Below are 27,405 nucleotides of genomic sequence, written 5' to 3'. Positions count from 1 at the left end.
CTTTTTCTTTTTTGTGGCATGCATCGAAATTAAGTTAATAATTAAACATACAACATGGAGCCTATGGACAATTTTTTATAGCTTAAACCATACCTCATTTTGATAAGATGACAAAAAAATGGACATCTCGCAAAACTTAATGGATCAGAATTGTAATTTGACGGTAGCAAAAATAACCCCACTTTCCTACATTATTTATAACTTTTTACAAATTTTTTACCCCACTATTAGAAAATCTAGAAAGTATTTTATGTTCTGTGGTGTCTAAATCAATTTTAAAAACTGAAAAAATAGCAAATTTGATTCTAGGCCCATATTTTAGGTCAACATTTATCATTTACTCAGCTAAAATTAGTATTGAGTAATTTTAAGTCTTTCATTTGTAATTAATCCATTTTGATAAATAAAACAGTCATTTATGAAAAACTCATTTCATAAATGACCTACATAATAATGTATTAATTATTTTATTTTAATATTTTAAATATAATTATTTTGATATTTTTATTGACCGCCTAATAACACTTTATGGAATGAGATACACAACTAAATAATTAAATGTATATGATTAGTTTTGATTTGTTACTAAATTAATGGGGAGGATGAAAATTTACAAGAGAAAAAAATTACACTCATAGACACAGTATTTTATACCAAAAAGAGAGGGGAAAAAATGGATTCTATAAACTAAAAAGAAAAATTTAAAGGGGCAAAATTGAAAAGTACCTTTTAGAATATTTACTAAGTCAGTAACTAATGATTATTGGGGCATTTGTGTTCGAGATATCTTAAAAATTAAAATGTGTTCCATGCCATACTGTAATCCTGATTATTTATCAATATTTATATTATTTATTGTTCATTTAATGTTTTTTTTTAATCTTTGAGCAAACCTTTGTTTTTTCCCCCATAAAAACGGAATCCAACTTTTTTCCAAACTAAATGGTTTACACTGTTATTTATTCATTTTTAGTTCGATTATGTACGTAGGAACTTATTTTTAAGTAACAAAAAAATCAATAAGGAACTTTTAAAAAGTTACACATATGATTATTAAAATATCGGCTGTGTCTGAGTTTATTATTTCTTAAATCCTGAGTTTTAAATTTCATCTGATAAATTTTAAAAAAAGTTATATTAGGCCTTTTTTTATATTGTTGAAAATATATTTTAACATGATTTTCCTCCCAAGCCTGCAATGTGAAAGCAGGAAGGCTTCTTTTATACAGTTTACTAGCCACAATTTAAAGTGGCTCTTTTCTAGTTTAAATCATTATCTATTTTTTATTTAAATTTTATTTTGGACATTAATGACAATTTAAACTAACAGAAAATGCTTAATTTAAAAGGAATAATGTATGGTCCATGATCTGCATGTTCAGTGAATCAATTGTTTTAGGCTTAAATTATTCAAATTTTCACCTTTTATATTTACTGGGAGAGCATGTTTAAAATAACAGCTTCATAAAACATGCCTGGTATTTTTAAAAACTAATTAATGACAGAACAAAGTACTTTCTTTTAAATGTTTAAATCAGTTCGGTATAAAATAAAAATGAAAAAAAATTACTTCAGGATATTTTTTCATTTAAAAACAAAAAGGACAAAAAAAGCTATTCTAATGAGTTGGAATAGCCAAAAATATTGATCACAGATGAGCCATTTTTCTTTGGACTGGATTTGCTTCATTTAAGAAGAGATAAGTCAGTCAATAATTTCCGGCCTTGATGCTGCTTCAAAAAGCTTACTTCAGGCACTACTTACATCGATACCTTGTACGAAAAGCTTGGTCTGGCTCTTCTCGGAAAGTCTAGATAATTCTTCCCGACATATTGACAACTCGGAGCTCTGTTTAAGAGTACCCTGGTTCCGCAGTCGTCAGTCAGAGCGTTGAAAATTGCCTTTGTAGCTTCAATGGGAGAGACAAAATTCTATAATTATTTACTGCTTGTTGTTCTTCACCATGTTGTGTGATGCCCAGTTGAGTGATGTTTTCCATGAATTTCCAAGAGCCTCATCAAATTTTGACCGGAAATGTGCCAAAGCGTCTGCCTCTGACAAATCAAGCACCTAGAAAAAGATTTAGATTATTATGAAGTCAAACATAAAAACATTTAAAATTCTGACCAATGTTTCTCTGAGGTAGTTAAGATCGTTTTCACAACAGAGCTCGGGAAGGCCAGTCGAGATCATCATTGCAAACAGGGAAAGTATTAAGCCTCCATGCCTTCTTAGTATCAGGAATGCCTAAAAAATAATTTAAACAAAAGAAAACTATAAAATACAGCAAGAAAAACTTTGAAATACCATGTTAAATACTTTGAAATGAATAGTACCTGTTCACAATGTTTCTGAAATATCTGGAATTCCATCGCTTCCTTTTTTGTCTGTCCTTTATTAATGACATGAACAAAATCGTGCGTCAAAACGAATGGGACTCTTTCTCTCCTGAAGCCGAATTTTTCTTTAAAGTGGCCCAGGATGTGGCCAAAATCGATGTGGAACAGCTTCAACATTTTTGAATGTTAGCTTATTTTGCACATTCTTACAAAACTGAGAAAAGTTAGAGAATTCTAACCTGACCGGTTCTTTTGACCATAATGTTGTCGGAATGCCTATCAGCGACTCCCAGTACATACGTAGCGACACAATATCCAGCACATGAATAAGTAAATTCTTCTATTGCTTTATTTAAGCTAGCCTTACTTGTATTATGATCTCTTAGCCAAGCTGAAATAAACAAATAATATATTTAATAAATACTTTCACAAATAACTCTTAGAACATTTCGATTCTTTGACAAATATTTAGGGTACATATTTATACTACAAAAATATCAATTCGATACTTTTTGATTTTCAAATTTTTTTGTTTGTTTTTGCTGATTACTGATTTATATAAGCTTAAATCTGCGCATCCATGTACATACAGATTTGAGCCTATCACTTCATACAGTCCACCGTCCTTTTGTAATTTACAATAAATTACTGATATGCCTCAAGACCACCCCGGGTAGTAGCAGTCTGGGGTCACACCATCCGACCGCTGAGGTTGGGCTCTAGGTGTTATTAACAGCTAGGTCATTTCAGCCCCAACGCGATCAGCCCTAAACCCAAATCAATCCACTCTCACTCACTACTCTTAAATACATTTGTATGGTATTTAGTGACTGTTAATTAATGATTATCTAGAGGTCGTGAACCTACATCCCACCAGACCGCATCTCATGATCTCTAAATAATCTTAAATACATTCTTTCTTCGGCCTGTCACAAGAAGTTTTTTGACCAAAGCTTTTAATGAGAGGAAAACGGAGTTGGTGGATTGTTTTTTTGTTGAGAGTAGGACATGATGGATGTGTATTGCCTGGCTGTTTTGAAACTAAGTCAGTGAGATGGACCCCTCCCCCCCAAGTTCGTTTTGAAAGTGTTTTTTTGTGGAAAAACCACCACATTAATGATTTCATCAAAACTGCTATTTGTGTCATAGCCCTTTTTGCATACCATTCACTTAATTAGGATCAACAATTAGCACTATATTCAATAAACAATCCTTTTTTTTTCTTCCAAGAATCCGAACAAGAGCCTCAGATACTGCTGCCATCCACAAGAGCAATTCTCATTTTTCCTACACACTCATTATGAAGCCAAAGAATTGCACCCTACAGATAGGAGGAGCACATCGACCGACCTTTTTGTATGCTGAACACATTACAGGTTTTGCCAAAATTCTATGTGTCAACCCGTCTATCCTTAATTGGGAGAGGATGACCTTTCTTCTAAGAATCAGATCGGGAAATGTCCGTAGCTGAGTGGTTAGACTCTCAGTTAGTAGATATCACGGTCATGGGTTCGATTCTCACCGCTGCCTCTTTACTTTTTTATGCTTACCTAGGCCAGTGGCCTCAATGAAATTTCATCAATCCTGAATTTGGCCCCAACCCCCTTCAAAAATGATGGAAGAACACATTGGGAACTCAATTCACAAATGTCTGCGAGCTCCCAAAAATTAGGCCAGGAATGAGTACAAAAAGCCGTATAGAAATATATTCCAGGGGCTACCTGTCAACAGTACTCTTTATACATGAGTACTCAGCCAATCCAGCCCATTGATGCTACCACATTCTATATTAATCATGGTTTTTATTATATATTAAGCGACAGAGGGCTGGATTGCGGAGGTTAAGACCGGCCTTAGTTACCTCCTCTGCCTTTTTGTTACCTTTCAAACAATCAAATGGTTTCCATAAAACAACTACCATTTCGCTGAGATGCACCAGTTCATAGTATTTTTCCAACAAAAGCACAATGAGAGGATTGACAGAGAACCATCACGGGCCGCTAAATCTGAATATATACATGTAAGTTTATATCTGTCAATAATAATCAACCATAGCCCATCATAAACATTATAATTTCTCATATTTGTATATTTTCCTAACGCATATGGCTAAAAATTAACCCTGACATTCCAATACCAGTGATGTACATTACTAAATAATTAAACTCAACTTGTAAATTTTTTGTTTACATACTTTAGATTAAGAAAAGTAATTTTTGAGATTATTTAATAAGGACAATTTTAGAAAACGGTTTTGTAATCTTTATAAGAAGCGTAATGTTTAACCGAAATTGGTTTACCAACTGTTTATTGGCAAAATTATAATTAATCAATAATTAATTTCTTTTATTACCTAATATAGAACCTTTCTTAAAAGGAGACGTGACTGATATCATTCCTTTTTCTTTTTGAATATTTGCAATCGTTTCCGCATTGAGTACAACCTCAATTAATCCAACTTTGTTATCAGTTGAAATGCATCCATATGGATTCATCCTTTAAAAACATAATATTGTCATTATGAAGATTAAAAACATATATATATATATATATATATATATATATATATATATAAACCAAATACCTCAGATCGAGTCCTTCATTTTTCCACAGTCTGTCCATTATTCTAATCATTTGAAGGGTAAGCATGTCTTGTCGCAGATCGTCACCATTCTTAAATATAATATAAATATCATCACCATAAATATCGTCATTTTCTAAGACAACCCATAGCGGTCGCATTTTACTGTCCATGACTCGACATTTTTCAATTCTGTGGAGCAATTATAATTATTTTGTTGTAAAATAAAATTTTAAAAAAGTAAAATAAAATCAATATATAGTGTAAGGAACTTACCTGACACTTTTACACCGATAGCTTGGATCTACCGGATTTAAAATTCCTGCGAAACTTTCTGCCATATGTTGTTCGCCTAGTGTCTCCTGGAGGAATACACGGGCTTTATCTTTGTCCCGACGCTGCTTTACAGCTTCGGCTGTCGCTTTTAACTTACTGACAAGCTCAACCTGCCGTGTAAGCGCTTTCATGTGGTCTGGTGAACCTCGACAATATGCTTCCAGCATCAAACCAAATCTCACCCATACTGATGCAACATGCATCTCTGATCTAATGACAAAGTTTTGATGATAACAAACGATATTAAATATGGTATACGAACGTCACTTTAAAAACACAAACCTGAGATGCCAAAATAAATAATGGCCCATTTTTCTATTATTTAAAGCTCTCCTAAGTAAAAATTCAACTAGATCACAATGAAGATAACATTCATGTTTTAGAGCTTGAACAAGTTGCAATAAAAATAATGATAGTTCATCATCACTATAAAAAAAATTAGACAAAGTATAAAAAACACAAAAAGAATTACCAATGTTATATTTTCCCCCCCCCACTTACGTAACTTTTGAGAGACATTTCACAGCATAACTTCTAACTGCCTGGTCTGCATAAGCATAATCTAGAAGTTCCAATGCCCGGCCAGGTGGTAGAAGAGGCCATTTGGACAGCAATGCCATAGCTTCGCTCACCTAGTCATAAAATTTTGTAATTTATATCTTGTTTGCCTTTTAAATATATCACAATGATGAACTGAAACCTCATTGTGGTCATTCCATTCGACACAGTCCAACAATTTGGGCAGAAGGGCAGTTTCTTCTTTAAGAAGATCATATCTGTGCGCCCAGAGATCTTTTCTCTCTTGTTCATGCATCTCATGAAGAGGATCACGCCCTGCTAAACTTCTAATGAACAGAAAATAATAACAAATATTGATGAGCTAAATAAACATTGAACTTTAATCAAATATTTCGCTATGATACATATGATTGGGAACATCGCACGCACAGTGGGCCAGATCGTATGTTTTAGGAAATAGGCAAAATAATAAACCCCCTATTAAAAAATTGAAATTGTGAGCAAAGTTTAAGCATTAAGGGCCCCATGCAAGCCTGTCAGGTACACCTGAACAGACCATTGGATGACCAGCAGGTGGTTGAACTGAAGGAACCGTACATGTTCCGGCCAGCCATCAGTTGAAACTTAATTTAACTGAGGTCAGGCTCCAGGTGCTGTTAACAGCTAACATGTTCAGCACACAACAGCACTTCCTAAATCCATTAACACTCTCACACACCCTAAATACACTCATACCCATTTACATACCATTCACTCAGTCAGGGTAGTACACCTTCTATATAACTAACCTAACTGAATGTTGATGGGGTTCTCAATAATCCATCATCCCTCTCACACCACACATTCATGCCAATAAATACAAAATTTGGTCAATCAGACCACCCTAACTATCCCTGAGAATCTAATCCTGATTACAAAATTTGGAAAATGGCAAAAAGAGGGAAAATTCAAAAGGTTGTAGGTCGAGAGGTAGTGGCCAAGTGGATCGAAGTCACAATAGCTCAAGCAGTAAGAGCAGAGGTGTATTCAGCCGAAGGTCGTGGGTTCGAATCCTGCTCATGACACTAACTTTTTCAACTCAAGCTTACATTAGGTACATTTACTTAATGTAATGAAATAAACCTTACATAAAAAGAATAATTAATTGAAATAAGTAATTTGGTCAATCAGACCACTAAACATAAACAGATTAATATAAACTCTATATACAGCCAGGGAGTTCACCCTTCAATTAGGTGGGAGACATTGAGCAACTTTTCTCTGCATGCCAGAAACATATGCGGGGCTTTAACCCAAAAGTAAGTATCGGTGTGTCAACCTCGCATGGCTCATCAGGTAAGGTTGACCCTTCTTACACGAGCCAGGTTCTCCCGAGGGTCACACATTGACAGTGCTCGTGATATGTGAGAGCTCCTCTGCCAATCCAACCAATGTATTTAACAGAATAATAACAGAAAATAATATATAATAATAATAATATTAACAGAAATACTTTGATTGAATATATATAAAAAAAAATATATATATATATATAAATTTTGCATTGTATAAATTCACTTTTCCACATCCAAAATGTAATTGTTATATGTAAACAATGTTTGTAAATCCCAGGCCCTGAAGATGATCTCAATAAAGATCGAAACGTTGGCACAATAAAGAAAATGTTTTTCTGAAACCTACATCTCACCAGACCGCATCTCACGTTTTCTAAATAAATAACAGAATAATGTACTTAAGTAATTTAAGTTAATGACTAACTTTACTGCATGGGCAACAGGAAAGGACTGAAAGGGGCTTTTGCACAATTTAACATTTTATACATATTTATTTTAATTTTTGTATTTGTAAGTCTTTATATGCTTCAACATAAAGATGGGCCATACAAGGATCACAATTTAATTTTTTTTAAACGAGGTTCAATTATTTTGTCTGTTATCTAAATTAATTAAGATTAAACTTTGCCCATAATTCAGTTTTTTAATATAGGGTTCAATTTTGTCTATTTCCTAAAATATTGCAATCCGGCCCATAGTGCATTGGTGGCCACAACAGTTAGAGCACTGTACAACAACCCATACTGTAAGAATCCCAGGTTCAAATCTTAGCTGCCCACTGCAAACTTACTTGATATGTTCTAAAGCACTTCGTGAAGTCTGTAATCTAGGTGCACTCGCATCATTTTCTTTGCTGTACTCCAATACCTTTTCTAAAGGAGGATATACTACTGTATGTTCGGAATGGAATCTATATAAAAATTAATTCAACAAATTACAAAATGAATTGACAAGACTTTTGTTTAATGATGAAGATGATTTACTTATGAAATGTAATTGTTAAAGCAGCGGCTTGATCAACATTTGTGTTTGAGACAACTGTGCCTAATGAGTGTAGAAGATCATCAGTCTGAGTGTCTTCTGCGTATGTCCACATGTACAGTGTCATAGCACCTGTTTTTAACTGATTTTTAAAGTCGTAAACTGTTGTGTTAACCCAACCCAAAGGCTCGATATACATTTCCTGACAAAATAAGATAGAAATTTAAATTTTTGCAATGATTGAATTAATAATAATAAAAATAATAAGGGGTAAATGAATTTACCTGTTTGGCATCTTTTAACTTTCTTGATCTCAGCCCTTTCGTTTTTGATACTTCACAAACGCAAAAGCACAGGCGAGCCATTCTCGGGATGTTACAAACCTTGATGTCAAATTGAAGATCCTCATCCCAAGTGCATTCACCTTCTTTTGAAACTGGCTGACTCGAGGTTTTTTGTGGTTCGCACAGAGCTTTGCCGCCGTGGAAAAGCCCGGCTTGGACACAAACATCGACAGATCTTGTAGAATCACAATTAAGCCTGCAAATCGCATTGACTTGGAATGCAAATGGATCGTTGATGTTCCATGAGCTAATGAGTTTTCCTTTCTTCCTTAATGTAAGCGTAGACGATGACCTAACCCGCTTGTCTTCATCAACATCTTCATCATAATTTTCCAAATTCACTGAAATAATTAAAATTTATAAATTTTATTTTTATTATTACATAGGACATGCCAAATAAACTAAGTAGCGAAGGACAATACGGCTATGGCCACATGGGCGAGAATTCATGTTTATGTTGCATTTTTTCATACCACCTGGTATTCCTGCATAGTATAAAACAAGAGCTGTTTTTCACGCTGCTGAAATCGGTACTCTGGCTGCACAAACCTCCACTTTCTAGTGTGCCTTTACACACTATTGATGAAATGGTTCTTAACTGAAAATACAGTTGTTGCATTTTGTGCCATGGTTGTTTATTCATCATTCCCGATGTCAACATAACAGAAAATGCTGAATTCATCCAATATATAGAAACAAGCCAGTGAAGGGAAAATTCATACTTACACGTAATATTCTAGAGCATATAATCTGGCCTATATCGTATATAATATAGCATAAAAAAAGTTGCAGCTTGATTTCCCATTTATATGTCACTCCAGCATAAAATAACATCAAACAAATAAACCCAGGTGCATTTACTATTGCAACCAGTCTGCCTCCAATGCGGGTGAATTCGCGCAGCATCTGACCACCCTAACTTGAATAAATTAATTGTACTTATTGTGTGTTTTATCCCGCTGAAGGAGCACAATAGATCAATTCAGGTCGAGGTGCAGTAGGCCTTGTGGCCACCTCTTTTATCCCTACCCCGCTGTAACGTGGCATGAATTCACACCTGTGCAGCCATGCCATAATTAATAAAAAACAAATAAATAAAAGATGTATTGACTTGATACTTCAATTCAATTTTGTATTATACCAATAAATTGATTTTTGCATCTTAATTCTCTCCGATCACCCTGGTCTTTCAGCCACTATTTAAGATAATAAACAACACATTCCAAATAACGATTACATCTGACAGACAAAAACAGCCAGGATTATCGGAGACAATTGAACTACAGGTTATGTCACAGGCCTTAGAGCAATATCTCATAAACCTTATTTATTTATGACTACATTAAGTATTGTGAATACCTGGGATAGTATTGACATCGACGACTATAAGTGTAGGCTCTACACCTCTTTCCAGAGATTCCTGTATATATTTGAATTGGATGAGAGGAACATCCCCTACAAGATATTCTTCCTGGCCTTTCACTTTAAAGACAAAATCAGATACTCTTTCCCCTCTTAGCTGGTGAGTTCGAACCTTTTTGCTCAGCACTGTCGTCATTAGTTGGTGAGGGGTTGTGCGATGTGGTATATTTAAAGTGAATGAGGACTGTAAGATATAATTTATAAATTTATTAGTATAAGTAAAACATAAAATGATTAAAAAAATATTCTTGAAATACCTCCATTTTTTGGAATTTGATAAAGAGAAAGAAGTTGCCGCCTTGCAGTTTACTATTTAAAGACTGAGTGAGACTAGAGGTATCTATCCTGGGTGGATATTGGCAACATAGCCGTTCTAGCCAGTCTTTATTTTGGCAGGATCTGTGTATGTCATCAGTCAATGTTTTCATCTTCCACCTGAAGTAGTTCACTTCAGGGTTCTTCAAGGTATCAAATTCATGTAGAGCTATAAAAACAAGGCGTTCAATTGAAATAAGAAAGCACACGTAGTTACGCAATATTAATACCTTTTCCTATGAGGTGACTGATATGAGCATTGAGCATTTTTTCCGATTTGTTGCCTTTTTTCTCGATGAGTCTGAGAACGGCCTCAAATGGTTTGACATCGCAAAGCCGTTTTGATTCATCCAGCAACTCCTCAGTGGCAGCCATGCTGTTAATGCAAGAGAAAACGTACGACGAGGCATCTTGAAGGGTCCAATGCATTGGAAACTTTGTTGCTTCTTCAAACAACTCCTTAAATTACAATAAAATTTGTTTAACTCAACCATACTTTGCAGAAAAAATAAAACATTTAAATTTTTTTATTTTATTTTTGGTTAGTGAAATATCACATCAATTATTGTGTTGATTTTGAATTGAATAACAGTTTTTACCTCCAAAAATGACTATCAAAGTTATAAACCACCAATTAAAAAAAAAAAAGTTGTAACGATATATTTATTCTCTAATTGTGATTTAATTGTTATATTCATATCAAATTATTTGTTATCTGGTCGTTACTGATCATTTTGGTCTCCTTACCCTCATTAGGTCGTGTACCATATACTCAGCATGTGAGGGCAATTATTAGGTTGTATGCCATACACTTTTCGACATATGAGGTCAAATATTCATACAGGAGGATTTAACTTTTTTCCAAATTATACTCAATTAATAAATTAAATTCCATGGGCTAAGCGGAGAACTGCTAGGTGAAGCAAATATGAGTCCATGTATATAGAATACTGTGTAATGGAATTATATTATTATAATTATATAATAATTAATGCATTAATATAATTAATATATTCTGTAACTGATGATAAGACCTGGCCAAAAATGAAGTGTAGTGATTCAAGAGAGTCATAAGTTCAAATCTACACATTCGAGTGCATGATACATATATGTGTAAAATTGAGTTTACATAAATAAATAATAATCAATTATGCTTGGGACCCTAGTAGCTGAGTGGTTAAGTCAAATTTGACTAGTGGATCTGGGTTTGAATCCTGGCATAGTCCTTGGAATTTTATTAGATAAAGGGTTATCCCTCCTGAACGACAGCAATTATGTTACATTACATAATTATGTTAATTATTTAGTTTCTACAATAAATTAATGGTGGAATAGCAAGTATTCCACCAATCCTTATTATGTTAGTATTGGCAGATTGAATAAATGACGATCTAGCTAAAGCTAATCAAAAATACCCTAAAATATGACTATTAATGTTGCATTAATACTGAAAATATGTAAATGAAGTTAATTTGTGCTATTTTTAAAAGTTAAATAAGATGTTATAGGTACATGTAAAAACTTATTGGCATTAGTTATAAACTGTGTGGTATCCATTTACCTAGATTTTGATACAGGATACCGAATGTATTTTACAAGCAGCCTCAATCACTTTGAAACCGAGTTGACATTCATAAAGCAAAATAGAGTGAAGTTGAGTTACAACACTAGCCATTTTAATCGTCCGAACATGTAACTAATACCGGATTAGAGTTTAATACCACCTTCATTAGTGTAAACATTGGTGTTATCTTAAGAGAGATCACATTACAGTCAAACCAATAACAAAAACATTGAAGCCCAAACAAACAAGATTAATTTTTAAAACAACATGATATTCTGTGATTAAATAAAAATCACAGCAGTCTCTTGTAATGTGGGAAACCAAGCATCACTGAGGATAGTAAGAACTGCGGATAATAGGAAACACTGAATAGAATTTCAGGTTTTCAGGCTTCAAAGCATTTTCTTCTATCTGCATACCAATCAAACACTTTCTTCATTGTGTGTCTATCGTCTATCAAATGATTTATAATCATATATATAATCAATTATATTTTTAACATAAGGTTGAGATGAAAAAGCAAGCATCACGTGCACAATCCGAACCCACAACCTTTGGCTCAATACGCACTACTCTAACCACTTCCACTCGGACACCAAATCATCATCTCAACCTTTCGAATTTTTACATCTTTTTGCCATATTTTCTGGCGGCAACTTATCAAGTGACCAAGGGGAGCTGTTAGCAAAGTACTTCTTTAATTACTATATTAATCTGTACATCTATTTAGTAGACATAATCGACCTATTAATTAATTTAATTAATTATCATTTTTAACTAAGGTCTCAGATGTGATGAAAAAGATAGCATCATTAGAAGGACTCAAACCCGGAGTTGCATCTGAGTGGATCAAAGTCCCGTTAACTCATGTTAGAGCAGCAGCGTATTGAGCCAAAGGTTGATATATATACACTTTTTTTTTTAACAAGGGTTTTTAACAGCAGAGGTCATATCAACCCTAGGGGTGCCGGTGTTTTTGAAAAAAGGCCATTTGTAAGTATGTCGGGTTCAAATTCAGTGGCCCTTCATTTGAACGCAGGATCTTTACCTTACAGTGATGAGCGCCTTAACTGTTGTGGCCACCGACACTCCCTATTTAATCAATTCTTTTTCTGTTTTTTTATTTTTACTTTTTTAAATTAGTTATTGTGTTTATAATTTATAAATATTTAATTAGAATTATATACTTGCCTCTTTAATTTCGTGGAGAGTTGCATATTTGTTGACTTGGATAGGGATCAACATGCCCGTCGGCATAAGGCAGCTCAATTCGACATCAGTCGAGGCCCGCAGCCAAAAATCATGGGCATAAGTACTTGGCATATGAACCATTGTATAAAACAAAGCTGGTACAACTCGACTAAAAAGCGGAAACAATGATATGGAACCGACTTAACTTTTCAATGTAGGACAATATGTGAAGATTGAAAATCTCACCGGATTTATAACGTCACTCGGACTTTTTCACAACCACCGCATATCCCGCAGGACGATAGAATGTGACATTCAGAAAATATCAGTCCTGCCTGCCTTTCATCACCCATCAAACTGTACTATTAACCTAAAATAAACACTGTTTATAGATAAAAGATTCGTCTGGCGGAGTTGTAGTTGGAAACGGGCGTAAAACAGATTTCTTTTTTTTTTTTTACGGGGTGTTTTCAAAATCGGAATATACCGTGTTTTGATATACTTACCCTTATATCACAAATTGTTGTATAAACACATATTCGACGGTACCGGGCTGGGTTGGATTCCCGTACATAACACGGGCGCCTTCCGACTCACGGTTCCGAGTCAAAATTGTGGATATATTTTTGAAAAACGTCTTCTTATCTATTTACAAGCCAAAACATGAAAGAATAATGACAAGTAGTCGGTGGCCATTTTCTGCTTTTATGCCCGAGCAGGCTACGGCATGTTTATATTTTTTTACACCCTTTCCTCGGCCCTAAAAAAAGTCTGTTCCCTTTTTTTTTTTTTAAACTTTAACGGTTATTTTTAATTCTACGGTGGACGGTCCGCCGAATTATTAGATTGTTCGCTTTTTCGGGTAACGGTGAGCGTCTTATTTTTCAAATTTTCACTCGGACCCTTTGGACTTCTCAATTCTGAACTACAAACAACAAACATCAACAGTCACGGGCTACGGACGACTCCCGTGACAACGACATTAACTACAAAGACAACTTTTATGACAAATTACAACTAGGGTGTTAATTAAAATATATTAATTTAAAATACAAATAAAAATTCTACTCCCTCTAGTTTATTTATTTATTTTAAGGTTTCCCAATTACAAATGTATATAATAAAAGTATAAAGGTTTAACTGTACGTAAATTTAGAAATATTTATAAAATTTAAAAAAAAATTAAATGAATTGAAACAATTTTAAATACTGACATTATTAAACTATATAAATCAATTATTAATTATATCAAATTCAATATTAGTTAATTGTATTAATGATACAATCTTCAATTTTTTATTATAAAATTTGCTTAAACTGACATTAATTATATTGAATGGTGAGTAGTGACCATTAGTCAATAATTATTAGGTTTCAAAAAAACATTTTCTTTATGGTGCCAATGTTTCGATTTTTATTGATCATTGATAACATGTATTTGTTAAATTTAAACAATGTTTGTAAATCCCAGGCCCTGAAGATGATCCCAATAAAGATCGAAACATTGGCACGATAAAGAAAATGTTTTTCTGAAACTACGTCACACCAGACCGCATCTCACGATTTCTTAATAATTAATTATATTTATATATTGAAAGAATCTAACAAATTTGTCGGTTTCGGTGTAAAACTGAAGTTTGCATAATTAGTTCTATGACAAAGAATGGAGAATGTTAATTGATTTTTGGAGCATGGAACATGAAAGCTGATTCGGTTAAGTCAGTTAAGGAATGTAATAATTTATACAATAATATGCGATCAAAGAATTTCCTTCTATACAGAACAGTCGTCAATTTCAGATCTGATATTAACGATGAGTATAGTGTCTATGTATTCTTTGATTGTTCTATAATGTATCGGCATAAAAATCTTTTTTGAACCACTTCTATGCACCTAATATTGGTGGATTGAAAGCTCAAAGATGTGAACAGTAATCTAATGGAAGAGTATAAAATTTTAAGTGTGTCTGGATCATGTTTAGTATGACGTGTAATAAATCCTAAAGTTTTATTTGCTTTAGCAATAGTTTTATTAATGGGTGAATGTTTATCTGTCTGTCAATAATGATGCCTAGATCTTTGACAATTTCATGTCTAATTAGTAGCGAGTCTGATATAACGTAGTTAAATTTTATAGGATATATTATTTCATGGAAAGTCATAACTGAACATTTGTGGGAATTTAAAAGGATATAATTAGTTGAACATCATTTATTAAGTTTTACTAAGGATTGATTGAAGTTGTAAGTAGTCAGTAATAGAATATTGGTCATAATGAATGGAAGAGAATCAGAGAAGTGGTTTATATAGATTTTAAAAAGAAAAGGCCCTAAGATAAAAATATATTGATTTTTACACATTTAACCCTCCATTTAACAATACAATTTTTTTCTGGAAAAATCATTAGATAATCTTGTAGAATGGTGTTCATGGAACAGATGAAACTAAATGTAAATAAGTGTAAAGTTGTTACTTATAGTTTTTGGCATAGCCTTTTACATACACCTTACAAGGCAACCAATAGGACAGGTAAACTATCATACCATCTTCTTTGACTCGACTACTGTACCAACACATTTAACTTCCATTGCACTTTAATAATTAAGGCTAATCAAAGTTTAGGTTTTGTACATAGATCTCAACAAATTTTAAGGATTCAAATGATTGTAATACTATTCGGTTGTTTAGTAACCACATGAAAATACAGAGAACATGTTTTATGGAAGGTATGGAGAAAATATTGGGATTAATCCCCCCCCTCCAAGAAATGAAAATAAGCGCCGAAAACTATCATCAGCATCATCAAAGAGAAACCTCCAACAGAACTAAAATTAAAATGGAGAGATAGCAACAGTGTAATGAAGGAATATCCTATACTCATGGCTCCAAAAGATGACATGAATTGGATGTTCGAAAGTAAAATTTCCTAACAAACAATAATTTAGCGTTCTGCTTAAAAGTGATTCAAAAAGATTAAAAAATTACTCCACCGAACACAAAGAATCATCTTTCATTGGTTAACATGATTTTTGCATCAATGGTACAGAGTCATTCAGTGACAGCCAATGGTACGACCTCTTGGTGTTACTGCACACCATTTTTCATAGCATGTGTAATCCGGTCAGAAAAGTATTTTATGCCATGAAAGCAATAAAAGGCAAATGTTTAAATGCTGTAGCTTGTTCCCATCTGTCATTTATGAGGAACACATTTGCTTAGCTTCAATGGCTTCTTAGCTTGAACAAATGGTTTACATACTACATAGTTTCTACCATGGTTCATCTTCAATCATATGCGCTCTCTTATTGTTTCATCACCGAACGTGGTGCAAAATTTAACAAGCTGCCTTGAACGCCCTAGTACTTAAAATACTTGCACTTGTTAATATATTGATTAACTGTTTTAAAACAATAACAAATAACACAATTTAAATTAAGACAATAACATGACTTTTCTGGTTACCAGTATGTAAAATCAGAAAAAACAGTAATAAGTTATTAATTAGGCATAAAAACTAGTCAAAATTTCTGTCTACAAGAAAATTCTGTTCTTTGATTCTTTCATTGCATTTAAATAATAAATTCAAATTAAAGATAAATTCACAAATAAGAATTTAATGTGTAATAAAGCAGAGTGCAATTGTTTTCAAAATTAAAATAAATAGTTAAATTTCCTTTGTGGATGATTAAAATAAAGGACACTTTGTACAAATATATATATAAAAAAATAAAATAAATAAATAAAAAAGGAAAACCATAATTTAACTCAAAGTAAATAACTAGTTGCAAATGATAATTTATTATATCTGGAAATAATAATTATACATTTTTAAATTTATTATTATTAATACAGTAATAGTGTGAATACATTTTTTTCTGGTCCTTCCTATATATTAGTGATTAAACATGTGAACCTTTGTAATTAATCACTTCCCCAAACAATTCATTTATTATTATTATTACCATTTGTTGATTATACAATTTTACACAATGTACAAGAGAATTAGTTACAAAACGGGAAGAAAAACAAAAGCAGTATCAATAATCCTTTATACAATGGTACAATTGTTCACTATAATTATTTACAATAATATATTTATAATTTTATACATCATATACATAATATATAATACTTATTTATTAAACACAAATAATAATTGTTAGTTTGTAATAACACTATATTTTATTTTATTTATTTATTTATTTTTTAAATTCAAGGCATTTTTTTGTATCCATGACTAGGTTAATTTATATACTCTGACGATATTAAAGAAACAACTACAAAAACTGTTTCTGAACTGTATTTATTGCTTCATTTGTGTTTTAATGATTATTTTCATTGATTGATAACATACAAAACTAAATAAATAAAAATAATATAAAATAAAAAAACACTATTACAGAGAGAAGAAATCTTGAGGGGTAGAAAAAAAAGTAGTGCTCCTTTAATTATGACAGCTGAAGATGAAAGGTGTAATAAGTACATAATTCGCCATCAAACAAAAATAAACAAAACAATTAATTGATTTATTAAATAATTTATTTTTAAATAATGAGAGACTGAAAATTCTCATTGCACAAATTTCTTAAATAGAAAAATGATTAAGTTAATATTAATAAAAATATCCATCCCTTCTTGTGCGACTGTTTCAAATAGAAAATAAAAATATACCATTATAGCAATGAAAGTAGATAAAAGTATAAGAGTAAGGTTTTATTTTTTGATTATAAAATAATTATTTATAACTCCGATAAATACTGAAACAAAGGAGACAAATCAATGCCATACAAATATACATAAATACTTACAAAGATTAATTGGAAGACTAAAAAGTAAGAATAGATTTTAATAACCTATATCTTAAAAAAGAAAAGACTAGAAACCTTTGTTAAATAATATTTAAATAGAATGAAGCATTACTCCATAATGTGCGTTATAATTATGATAAATGTTTTTACTTTTTGATGTGTTGTCGACAACATCCCCTGATTAAAAAATAATAAACCTTATTTATAATTGAGCACATTTCCACGTTCGTTTACAACACAAACAGTAACAACGTCAACAATTGGCAGCTAAAATGCCCAAAGTAAATAATAAAATGATACATTTATGATTATTACACTCTAGGCTCTTCTGCTCGGTGGAGGAGGCCTAGGGGGAGGCCTTCGCTAGCAATTAGAATTGTCTCTTGTTGACAATCTGGTGCCATACTGCATTTGCATAGGCGGTGCTGGAGCTTGAGCTTTAGCTGAAAAAAATTAAAATAATAATAATTAAAAAAATATGCCTGTATTTCGTTGCTTAAAAAAATAAAATACAGCAATTTAGCCCTAAACACTTACCATAAACATACCCTCTGGTTACTAATTGAGAGAAAGCAGAGAAAAAGTCATATAACACAAATTATATAACGATACATCACATATGTATGAATATAAAAAATTGTATGCATACTTTTGTTTAATTTAATCTATAATATTAAATAAACTAATATTATAAGCAATAAATATTATAAAATAAAGTTTCTAAAATTATTAACCTATAGCTTGATCATCATGTTGTCTTAATGGTCTGCCTATACATGAGCGTTTATATGTCCCCCCCCCCCATATCATGCTAAAATGGCAAAATAGAAATAACAAAAACAAAATTTGATGGAATAGTATTTTATATTCTTCCGTCACCCTGCATAAGCTATGCATCTAACATAAGGGTTTAAGGAGTACTTGATATTCCCCCATTATCTTAACTAAGATTAGAATGGTTCGATGAAGTTGTTCATAATCATACACCACTGTATATACAAACTGTATTACTAAACATAATGAAGACTTAATGTAGTATTTTATATTCCTCCATCACTCTGCACAAACCATATAACTATCGTAAAGTCATATAACAGTACATAAGTAAGGATGAGAACTCATTCCTCCAACAAACAGCCTATAAAACTAGTTAAAGTTCTTCAGTGGGCCTGATCAATAACAAGATTAATCCCTATATTGAAACCAAGATGATCAAGCTACAAAATTATAATATTGCAGATTTAAAAATTTTACTTACCATTTTTGCTATTGTAAAATTTGAGTACACCCATAAATGGTGGAGGTGGTGGAAATTCGCTCATTTTGTGAAATTTATATTGAAATCTTGTCTCGAAATCACCTTAAAAAATTAATTAATTAATTAAAAATAGATAATTAATAAATGTCCACAAATTAATTAATTGTTTTAAATTTTACACTGAGTGATATTAAAAGACCATAAGCAATTCAAGGAACAAACCTAATCCTCCATTCCTCATGGAAGAATTTCTAGCAGGAGGGGGTGGCGGATTCATCTGTGGTAACTAAATCAGTACATCATGATTAATAAAATGTGATTACATAAGATGGATAAATGTAAATAAAAACTTACTGGAGGAGCCGACCGATGTGGTGGCAGTGGAGGAGGTTGTGTTGGTGGTGGATGAGGAGGAAGAACTGATCTCGGAGGTGGTGGAGGCCTTGAGGATGGTGGTTTCAACGGAGCTCTAGCCCTTGGCATCCCACCTCTAATTAGTGAATCCGTCGATGAATGAAACATTGGTGCTTTTCCCAAATGGCTCAAGCCATTGCCATTGGGGAAAGTCGGGGGAGCCTGATTTTGTGGGAGTATTGGAGGGGATGCAGGCGCCCTCATACTGTGTGCTCGTGGCAATTTTCTATGCTGTTGTCCTGGTGGAGGTGGTGCTGGAGCTTGAGGTTTTGGAAGAACTGCCGGTTTTGATCCTCTTCCTCCCAGCCTACCATTCTGAAGAGACACTGTACTTTGTGACCTTGTGTGTGTCCCAGTTGTAGATACCGTCAGTGTTGTGTCTGAAGCGCTCTAAAAAAATAATAATAAAAAAAATAAAAATTTGTAATAGATCATAACATAAAATTTAATGTAATGTAAATAAATACTGTTGGAAAAGATGGCTTCTGTGGTGTTGGAGGTGGTTGTGGTGGTGGACCTCGATTTTTTATTTCCAATTTTTTGTTAAGCTCTTTACTAATCTATAGAACAAATTTTATTTTTCAAATTAAGTTAAACATTCAATTTATACTATCCAAATCAAAATATATGCATACGTTTGAGTTCAAAACTGAAGAAACGGAAGAATGGTTACTATGAAGGGATGAATGATTCGAAGTTGGTAATGAATTAAGAGAGCTTGATTGATTTTGTTGCGCTGAAAATAAAAACATATTGTACATTAAACTTAATACCACAAAAGGAAAATAGAGCTGTTAATAAGTTATATATTCTTAAATATTAATTAATAAATTACCATAACTTAAACCAGTTGGTTTTAACTTAGGCATGCCATCGGCGAAGATACCAGCTAGTCCATTTGTTCTTGATATCGTAGCCGATCCGCTTTCATAACCCTGGCCTTTATAAGGCTTTGAATGAGTTTCAGTTTCACTGCTGCCATTTACAGACTTTCCTAAAGAACGTATGTATACCATGAATTTGATGTATAATAACAATAAAAAACACATACAAATAACAATATTATTAATGAATCATAAATTTCTAAATAAAATCTCAATTTCTGTTTAATGAGTGATAATGAAATTAACATTTGAATTTTACATACTTTAAACTTTTATAAAGTCTAACTGTTATTAACATTAAATAGTAAATTAAGAAAAAAATTTCTTGCCAATTACAGATTACGCTGTTGGACAAAATTAACACACCACCTTAAATTTTAATATATTTAGGTTTATTCATATTTTGCATACCAAAAGTAGGTTTGGCTGTAAAAATAAGACATTTAAAAAGAAAATATTATTAACTAATTCTTTAAAAAAAAAAAAAATTAAAATATATATATATAAACAGGTCACAGAGGTCGTGTTGTTTTTTAAAATGTTAGTATAAATCTAATTCCATTCGTCGGGAGGATTANAATTAGTTAATAAATATTTTCTTTTATACATTTATATATAATAATAAAATGTATGTTAAATGCCTTTGCATTCCTTGGAAAAGATTTATGGTAAAATCCTGAGGAATTCTTTCGCATTCATCAAGAACAGCAGTTTCCAACTCCTCTAGGGTGTTAGGACCAGGGTTTCACCTCTGTATTTATCACATAAGTTGGTCCCAAATGTGTTCAAATCTGTTTGAGCTGGCTACACCAAGCACTCAATTCCAACCTCATTCAGGTAAAAACCTCTCACCAATTTGAGGAGGTAAATGGCACTACATGTTTTTCGATTATGTATTGTAAGTAAGTGCCTATGTGAAGCTAGTTATGTTCCTCGCACAACAACCAATTTTGAGTAGACGTCCAAGGAAATGCCACTCCAGAACATAATTTATGGAGACTCACCTTCCAATGTCCACATGTTCCTGTGCGAATTGAAACCTGGCCATTTTCTGAAATGTGGTAAAGAGAGGTCCACAAACCGTGGCCGGGCTTTGAGGTTATTTTCATTAAGCCGCATTCTTACAGTCCTGGAGGAAATTGAAATATTACGGACTTGACTTCACAAATTTCTTATTTCATTTCTCGTAATGCTGTGCTTTTGTAGAGCCTGATGACGGATGAATGTATAGTTTCTATCATACGTAGACCTAGGTCGACCCTGTGTGAAGCCCTGATTCTCTGAATTGTCAAAGAACCCTTCCAACTGGAGAGTGATTTACACTCAGTCTCCTGATGACTTTACGTTGGCTATTTCCTTCCTGTAATAATTTTATGACCCTGACATTGTCATACTCACTTATATGCCTGACTGGAGCCATTGAAAAAGTTTAAGAGTAAAAACAATATCAAATGGAATCAACGAAGGAAAAATATTAACTAACAGCCACCTTTATGCGTAGCAGAATGGAAAGGCATTATGCTAATATTTGTGAAAATGGGATTAATCAGCACAAGAGTAAACAAAGCTATATTTACTGCTATTTTGACTATGATAGCTCCTAATCCTGCAACTAATAAAATAATGGATTTAATTTTAAACTAAATAAATTGAGTCGTGCGTTAAATTTGTCCAGCAGTGTAGTTTAACAATTATGCTTCTTACATTTCACACTAAAATTACATGATTCATTTTAATAAAACATTATCTCATTAATATGAACACATTAACATATGTTTGTTTATTAAATTATATTACCTATCATTGGAGCACTTCTATCTTTGGTGACAGTTTTCTTCAGCTTTTTTCCCTGGCGAATAGATTTCAACAGCAAATCTCTACCTTTTTCACCAGAAGGAGGTCCTGCAGATGATAACCCAAGCATAGGGGGTGGCGGCGGTGGAGGCCCCGGTGGTGGAGGTGATGGTGGACCCACTGGCATCTTTTTACCTCTAAAACATTCATTTTAATTATGTACTATAAATGATTTCAATTAAAATTCTAACATGCATTTGTTCTTTATATGTATATATATATATTTTTTTTTTTAAATTAGGGATTTGGGAATATTATTAATCATATATCCATGAAATTGGAGCTCTATACCCCAGTTATTTAGTTCAAGCTCCTAGTTACATATGATATTGTTTTATCTTAGCAGCCATAAATCAATAATATCAATCTTTACATCAATTTTTTTCTAAATTTTTCAAATACCTCAATAAATATTGGTTGTTCATATTGCTAGTTTTCACGCTGTTCAAAACATTCTATGTCGAACATATCAATATTGTATACAAGAGGGCCAGATAAGATAAATTGGTTTTAGATAAAAGCCTATAAAAAATAAAAAAAAAGCTGGTGCAAATTAAACTTCTATTAAAATGAAAAAAAGTTTTGTGTTGGTCAGGAAAAGAGTAGGTGGGTTCTAATCTAGTCGTTTAGTATAGGCCCCTTGCTTAATTGAGACATATCACTCAATGATCCAAAATAGTTTTTAAAAACACAAAAATTATGTAAAAACACACATATATAGTTTTTTGTACAAAAATACAAAGTATTTATATAATAAATTCAATAAATATTTGTTTCAGATATTTACGTACTACTTATTTTGACTTTTATTTATATTGATTTACAAGACAAAACTTCTTGTGGTGTTGCAAAAGGACCTCAGTAAGTTTAAACTAATGAATCCAGTATAATTATACTACCGTTAACTTTTTCATTCTTTTAAATATTATATAAACTAAAAGAAATATTGCACTTGATAAATATAAATTTTTGATAAACCATAAGCAGTTTGTATTAAAATAGAAATGATAATTTACTCTGTGACACATCCTTGGTGCTTTAATCATTTATGACTCATTTCATGACCTTAGAGGGAACTCACTTCCACTCCTATGGAATATTTATTCGGTATATTTTTAAAGAGAAAAAAAAAGGAATTCAAGCCTTTATTTGAAAACAATCTAGTGTTAGTTTCCTTTATTTTCATACTTATTCCAAGCGCTAAACAGTAGTTATTTACAGAAGAAAATTCTATTTTCTCTACTGTTGGCATAAATTGCAAATACATTTTATATAATACTGGCGTATTGTATCTGAAGCTTCTGAATTTTAAAACTTAAATGGCAAACCAAGAATAATTATTCTTTTTTGCCAGGTTTTCCTGACTTTATTTTGAACTGAATATACATCGAAGTTACTTTATTTAAATTGTACAAACTTCGTAACAAAAGTTAATTCCAGTGTAAAATTTGAACATAATTTTCTGTCAAATCAACATAAATTTACAACAATATTGTACGACAGAAGTTGATCTGTCGCTTTTGAACTAAAATATGTATCAGGAAAACCAAGTTTTCCTCTTTTATTTATTTCTTTTTTATCTAAACCGTCTAATTATTAGCCATCCATAACCACCCCCAAATCTTTTTATTTGTCTTTATTTTAAATCCATTTAGTTTAATTTATTATAATAACTCCGACAAAAGTTGAGTTTGATAAATCTAACAGAAAAGCCAAGTTTTGAATTGTCTAAACATTATATGCATTGTATATATTTGAAAAACTATTAGATTTTTTAAATACATACTTTCTGAATTGATGCCAGCTAATTAAACCGTTTATTACAGTAAATGTACAAGCAACGGCAGAACAATGTTATTTTAATTAATGAATGAATGAACAGAATGAATAGAATAAAATTTATTTTTTTAAATAAGTTACAACAAGATAAAACAGTGCTTTACAGTACCAATTTTTATACCATCTGCCAGAGTAGTTTTTATACAAAAAAAAATTAAAAAAATAAATAAAAAAATATTAAACAATAATTAATATAAAATAAATCAAATTTGTTAAATAGGCGAAAAAAGGTTATTCTGAAGTAGTATGGATCTTACAGTATGGATTTTATTTATCTGTCAGAGTTGTGTATACACACAAAAAAATATTAAAGTATGAATATAAAATAAATTCACTTTGTTAGAACAATGAGAAAAAGGTAACTTTTTTGTTTGCAAAAATTATATTTTTTAACCAGATTATACTTATAATTCCAGCATGCCAGGCATATCTTAACTTTTTCCCTTAACAAAAACTCAAGTAATTGTAATCTTGTTAGTCGAAAAGACCCTGAATTGCAAACCCCCCCCCCAAGGAGTGCTTTCCGCCTTAAAATAGAATACATTTTCTGGACTGAATTGAAGATCACAACCTGTCGTTGCCCTACCACCAAACGATTGTATTTAGACAATACATTATAGTACTTCATACCTTATCTTCAACAGCCATCGAAGGTCGGATTGATTTAGACCACCTAAAGTTTGATTTCTAAAAACAAACACCATGCTGCTATCAATATTCAGATTCAACATTCGCCACTGGCCAGATGTCTCTTTGGTCAATTGAGATTTCCTAATTTCATTGTCTTATGGATTGTTTGTCTTGTGAAACTTCTGACTCATTTCAGTTGTTTAAGGTATCCAATGAGAAGTTGCTAAATCAGCACACATTTGTAAAAAAATTGTGTTTAATTCCTACACTTTCTTAGGATTTATTTTATGTTGTGTTTTATTATCAGTATTTTAATAAAATGTGCTCATCAAACAATTCATTTTAGAGTAAATTAACACTCAATATGTCCCAGTGTTTCTGAGTATATGGTTGAACATTAGCTGATAAAACAACATAAAAGTTAATTTTAACATAAAACAATATCCAACTAATTGACTATTAAGAATGGCCCAGTTTACAGGCTAAATGTTAATCACTATTCTTTTATCATTAATGTTAATAACTAACCAGTAATCTGGGTAATTTTTTGGGTGGCACTGCAGTTTACAAATTTTCTAAAATTAACAATTTTGGCATGGTATTTGACCGTGAGCTAACATTTAAGAAGCATATTGTGCAAGTGGATTCTAAAGAATACCACAATCTGGGCTTTATTAAAAGGAACACCTCAGACTTTACAAATTTGAAAACCATTAAAATGATCTGTTTTGATATTGTTGGAGTATTTTTGACTGCTGTTCCTCTGTTTGGTTTCCTTAGAATTTGCAGACTTATTCAATGAAATTGGAAAAGGTCCAAAAAAGGTTTGTGAAATATACAGTTTTTAAATGGAGCTCAGATGGGAGGAAAAGGAATGTTTTAACTCTTCTTTTTCATGTGTGGTGATTAGTGACCGTTAATCGATAAGTATTCAGAAATCGTGAGATGCAGTCTGGTGACGACTAGACAACCATCAAACTCATTTATATCCACTCATCTTTGTATTGATATCGATTTCAGGGGCATCAATGAAAAGAAAATGAGTTTGACAGTTGTCTAGTTCCTGAAAAGAAACCCAAGAAATATAAATGGCTCTTGGGCTCAGGAGTGCCAGCTCATTTGTCTGGAGTTATTAAGTAAAATAAATTTCCTATTTCCTAGTAGAAGGAACATTAATACCTTTTATCCTGAATTTCATCAAACTCATTTCGGACCGTGTGGGACACTTTTTATCAGTGGGCTTTTGATGACAATTTTGGCAACATCCGAATTTCTATGTAAATTTGAATAAATGATTATTTGGAGATCGTGAGATGCGGTCTTATGTGATGTAGGTTTAGAAAAACATTTTCTTTATTGTGCCAACATTTCGATCTTTATTGAGATCATCTTCAGGGCCTGGGATTTATAAACATTGTTTAAATCATACAAATACTGTAGGATGTGAAAAAATGAATTTATACAATGATAAAATTTGTAGACTCAATCAAAGTATTTGAACTCACTACTTTGACTCTAAAAGCTCCAGCATTGTATAAATTCATTTTTTCACATCCTACATGTATGTCACACCAGACCGCATCTCACAATCTCCAGATAATCATTAATTAACAGTCACTAAACACCACACACGTTAAGTATTGTGTTAGGGCTGTACTACTTGGGAATTTTCCAGTAATGTACTTAACAATTACACACTTAAGAACAAGTCATTACGAGCAATACCAAAGGAAACAAACTTTTTTTTATTGCAGGTTTGTGTATGAATCATGGTGAGTGTGACAACACAAGCACATAAATAAAAAATAAAAAATTTAATTTAATAAAAAAAAAAACCTATTAAAAATTGTGAATTATAAAAAGTAAATTACCATGTATGAATTGTGAAAGATACTCTGTTGATCATAAAATCATTAATGTTTTAATTATTCACGTCGATTTCTTATACTGTATCAAGTGATAAACTCAGAACTGTTAAAAACAAATTATATTCAATGTTGGTATTTGTACTAATCAGTTGAATGACCTTTTTTTTTAACTTTTACATAACGTTGCTGATAATAAAAGCCATTATTAAAAGAGGATGAGCTTCAAAAGTGTACAACACATGTGAAAAGTATAAAAATAAAAATAGAAAATAAAAGTCTAGGAAGGAAAACAAAACTTACATTTTCGGTGATCAGTGTAGAATGAAATGTTCAAGTCCCATAATAAAAAGAACAAAGTGGCTTTAGCCGGATCGATCTCCGAATTCCTATTGAATCCCAGTCGGAAGTGGAGTAATGTTAAAAGATAAAAAAGGCCTGCTTTCTCGTCTGCTCCACCTTATTTCAAAATGGCTGGATCTTTTCAAGTAGGAGGTAAAAAAAGGAACGACGGGGAGACTTCCTCTCACACGGAGAAGGACTCCAACTGCGACTGGAACTATTTTAATATGACGACACTCCGAGGGCACTTTCGAGTTACACTAGTCATTTAAAATAGAAAATTATCACTAAAGAGAATAATCACAAAAAGGACAGCCGAGTCCCATTTCCATATTTACTCCACTTCCATTTTAACTTCGCTAATCACCGACGGTCGTGTTACCAACTTTGAAGTTCCCCTTAGAAATATACCGCTGTGGCCTGCGAGAAAAATGCGTTTCACTTTTTCTCTCTTTTTTTCTAGTGACAAAAATGTTCGTACAATTTTTTTAACCGGCAGGTTTATTACAGAACCGATTTGCAGGTTTGATAATTTATTGTATAAACAATCCTTTTTCTTGATTTCTCAAAATTCATACACCAAGCT

The 27,405-nt window shown here is 32.2% G+C and overlaps 2 protein-coding genes across 3 annotated transcripts; both read right to left on the bottom strand.

Moving 5' to 3' along the window:
* Window positions 1-1,566: 1,566 nt before the first annotated feature.
* LOC106672893 (phosphatidylinositol 4,5-bisphosphate 3-kinase catalytic subunit delta isoform) lies at window positions 1,567-13,678 on the bottom strand. Its single transcript, XM_014404686.2, has 19 exons — window positions 13,433-13,678; window positions 13,173-13,296; window positions 12,927-13,095; window positions 10,402-10,630; window positions 10,114-10,340; window positions 9,794-10,040; window positions 8,375-8,775; window positions 8,093-8,292; window positions 7,900-8,019; window positions 5,957-6,101; window positions 5,758-5,888; window positions 5,539-5,682; window positions 5,197-5,466; window positions 4,924-5,112; window positions 4,693-4,835; window positions 2,579-2,730; window positions 2,337-2,507; window positions 2,128-2,247; window positions 1,567-2,070 (listed from the first exon to the last, which is right to left on the bottom strand). The coding sequence occupies exons 3-19, from the start codon at window positions 13,065-13,067 to the stop codon at window positions 1,942-1,944; spliced, it is 3,159 nt and encodes a 1,052-aa protein (XP_014260172.1). The 5' UTR covers window positions 13,068-13,095; window positions 13,173-13,296; window positions 13,433-13,678; the 3' UTR covers window positions 1,567-1,941.
* A 3,458-nt stretch (window positions 13,679-17,136) lies between these two features.
* Window positions 17,137-27,173, bottom strand: LOC106672870 (WAS/WASL-interacting protein family member 2-like). 2 transcript variants are annotated; one of them, XM_014404640.2, is made up of 9 exons: window positions 26,781-27,173; window positions 22,087-22,280; window positions 20,241-20,399; window positions 20,041-20,141; window positions 19,873-19,965; window positions 19,346-19,795; window positions 19,214-19,277; window positions 18,992-19,093; window positions 17,137-18,176 (listed from the first exon to the last, which is right to left on the bottom strand). In XM_014404640.2, the coding sequence occupies exons 2-9, from the start codon at window positions 22,268-22,270 to the stop codon at window positions 18,097-18,099; spliced, it is 1,233 nt and encodes a 410-aa protein (XP_014260126.1). In that variant the 5' UTR covers window positions 22,271-22,280; window positions 26,781-27,173; the 3' UTR covers window positions 17,137-18,096. The 2 variants fall into 2 exon arrangements, with proteins under 2 accessions (XP_014260126.1, XP_024080331.1); XM_024224563.1 differs by lacking the exon at window positions 26,781-27,173 and adding an exon at window positions 22,546-22,583.
* Window positions 27,174-27,405: the final 232 nt, after the last annotated feature.

The sequence above is a fragment of the Cimex lectularius genome, unplaced genomic scaffold (genome assembly GCF_000648675.2).
Source record: "Cimex lectularius strain Harlan isolate CLEC.00 unplaced genomic scaffold, Clec_2.1 scaffold46, whole genome shotgun sequence".
In the NCBI taxonomy this organism is placed as follows: Eukaryota; Metazoa; Arthropoda; class Insecta; order Hemiptera; family Cimicidae; genus Cimex; species Cimex lectularius.
The sequence above is the reverse complement of the archived record's forward strand: the minus strand, read 5'-3'. Positions and strand labels throughout refer to the sequence as shown.

What these genes read in the sequence shown, in the direction of transcription:
- LOC106672893 (XM_014404686.2), bottom strand. Translation starts at nt 13,067, where the DNA reads ATGGTTCATATGCCAAGTACTTATGCCCATGATTTTTGGCTGCGGGCC. An exon ending in TCAAATTCCAAAAAATGGAG is followed by an intron (nt 10,041 to 10,113) that starts GTATTTCAAGAA and finishes TATATCTTACAG; the next exon opens with TCCTCATTCACTTTAAATAT. An exon ending in AATGGAATGACCACAATGAG is followed by an intron (nt 5,889 to 5,956) that starts GTTTCAGTTCAT and finishes TTTTATGACTAG; the next exon opens with GTGAGCGAAGCTATGGCATT.
- LOC106672870 (XM_024224563.1), bottom strand. Translation starts at nt 22,568, where the DNA reads ATGAACAACCAATATTTATTGAG. An exon ending in CTTCAGTTTTGAACTCAAAC is followed by an intron (nt 19,966 to 20,040) that starts GTATGCATATAT and finishes TTTGTTCTATAG; the next exon opens with ATTAGTAAAGAGCTTAACAA. An exon ending in ATTTTACAATAGCAAAAATG is followed by an intron (nt 18,177 to 18,991) that starts GTAAGTAAAATT and finishes AATTTTTTTCAG; the next exon opens with CTAAAGCTCAAGCTCCAGCA.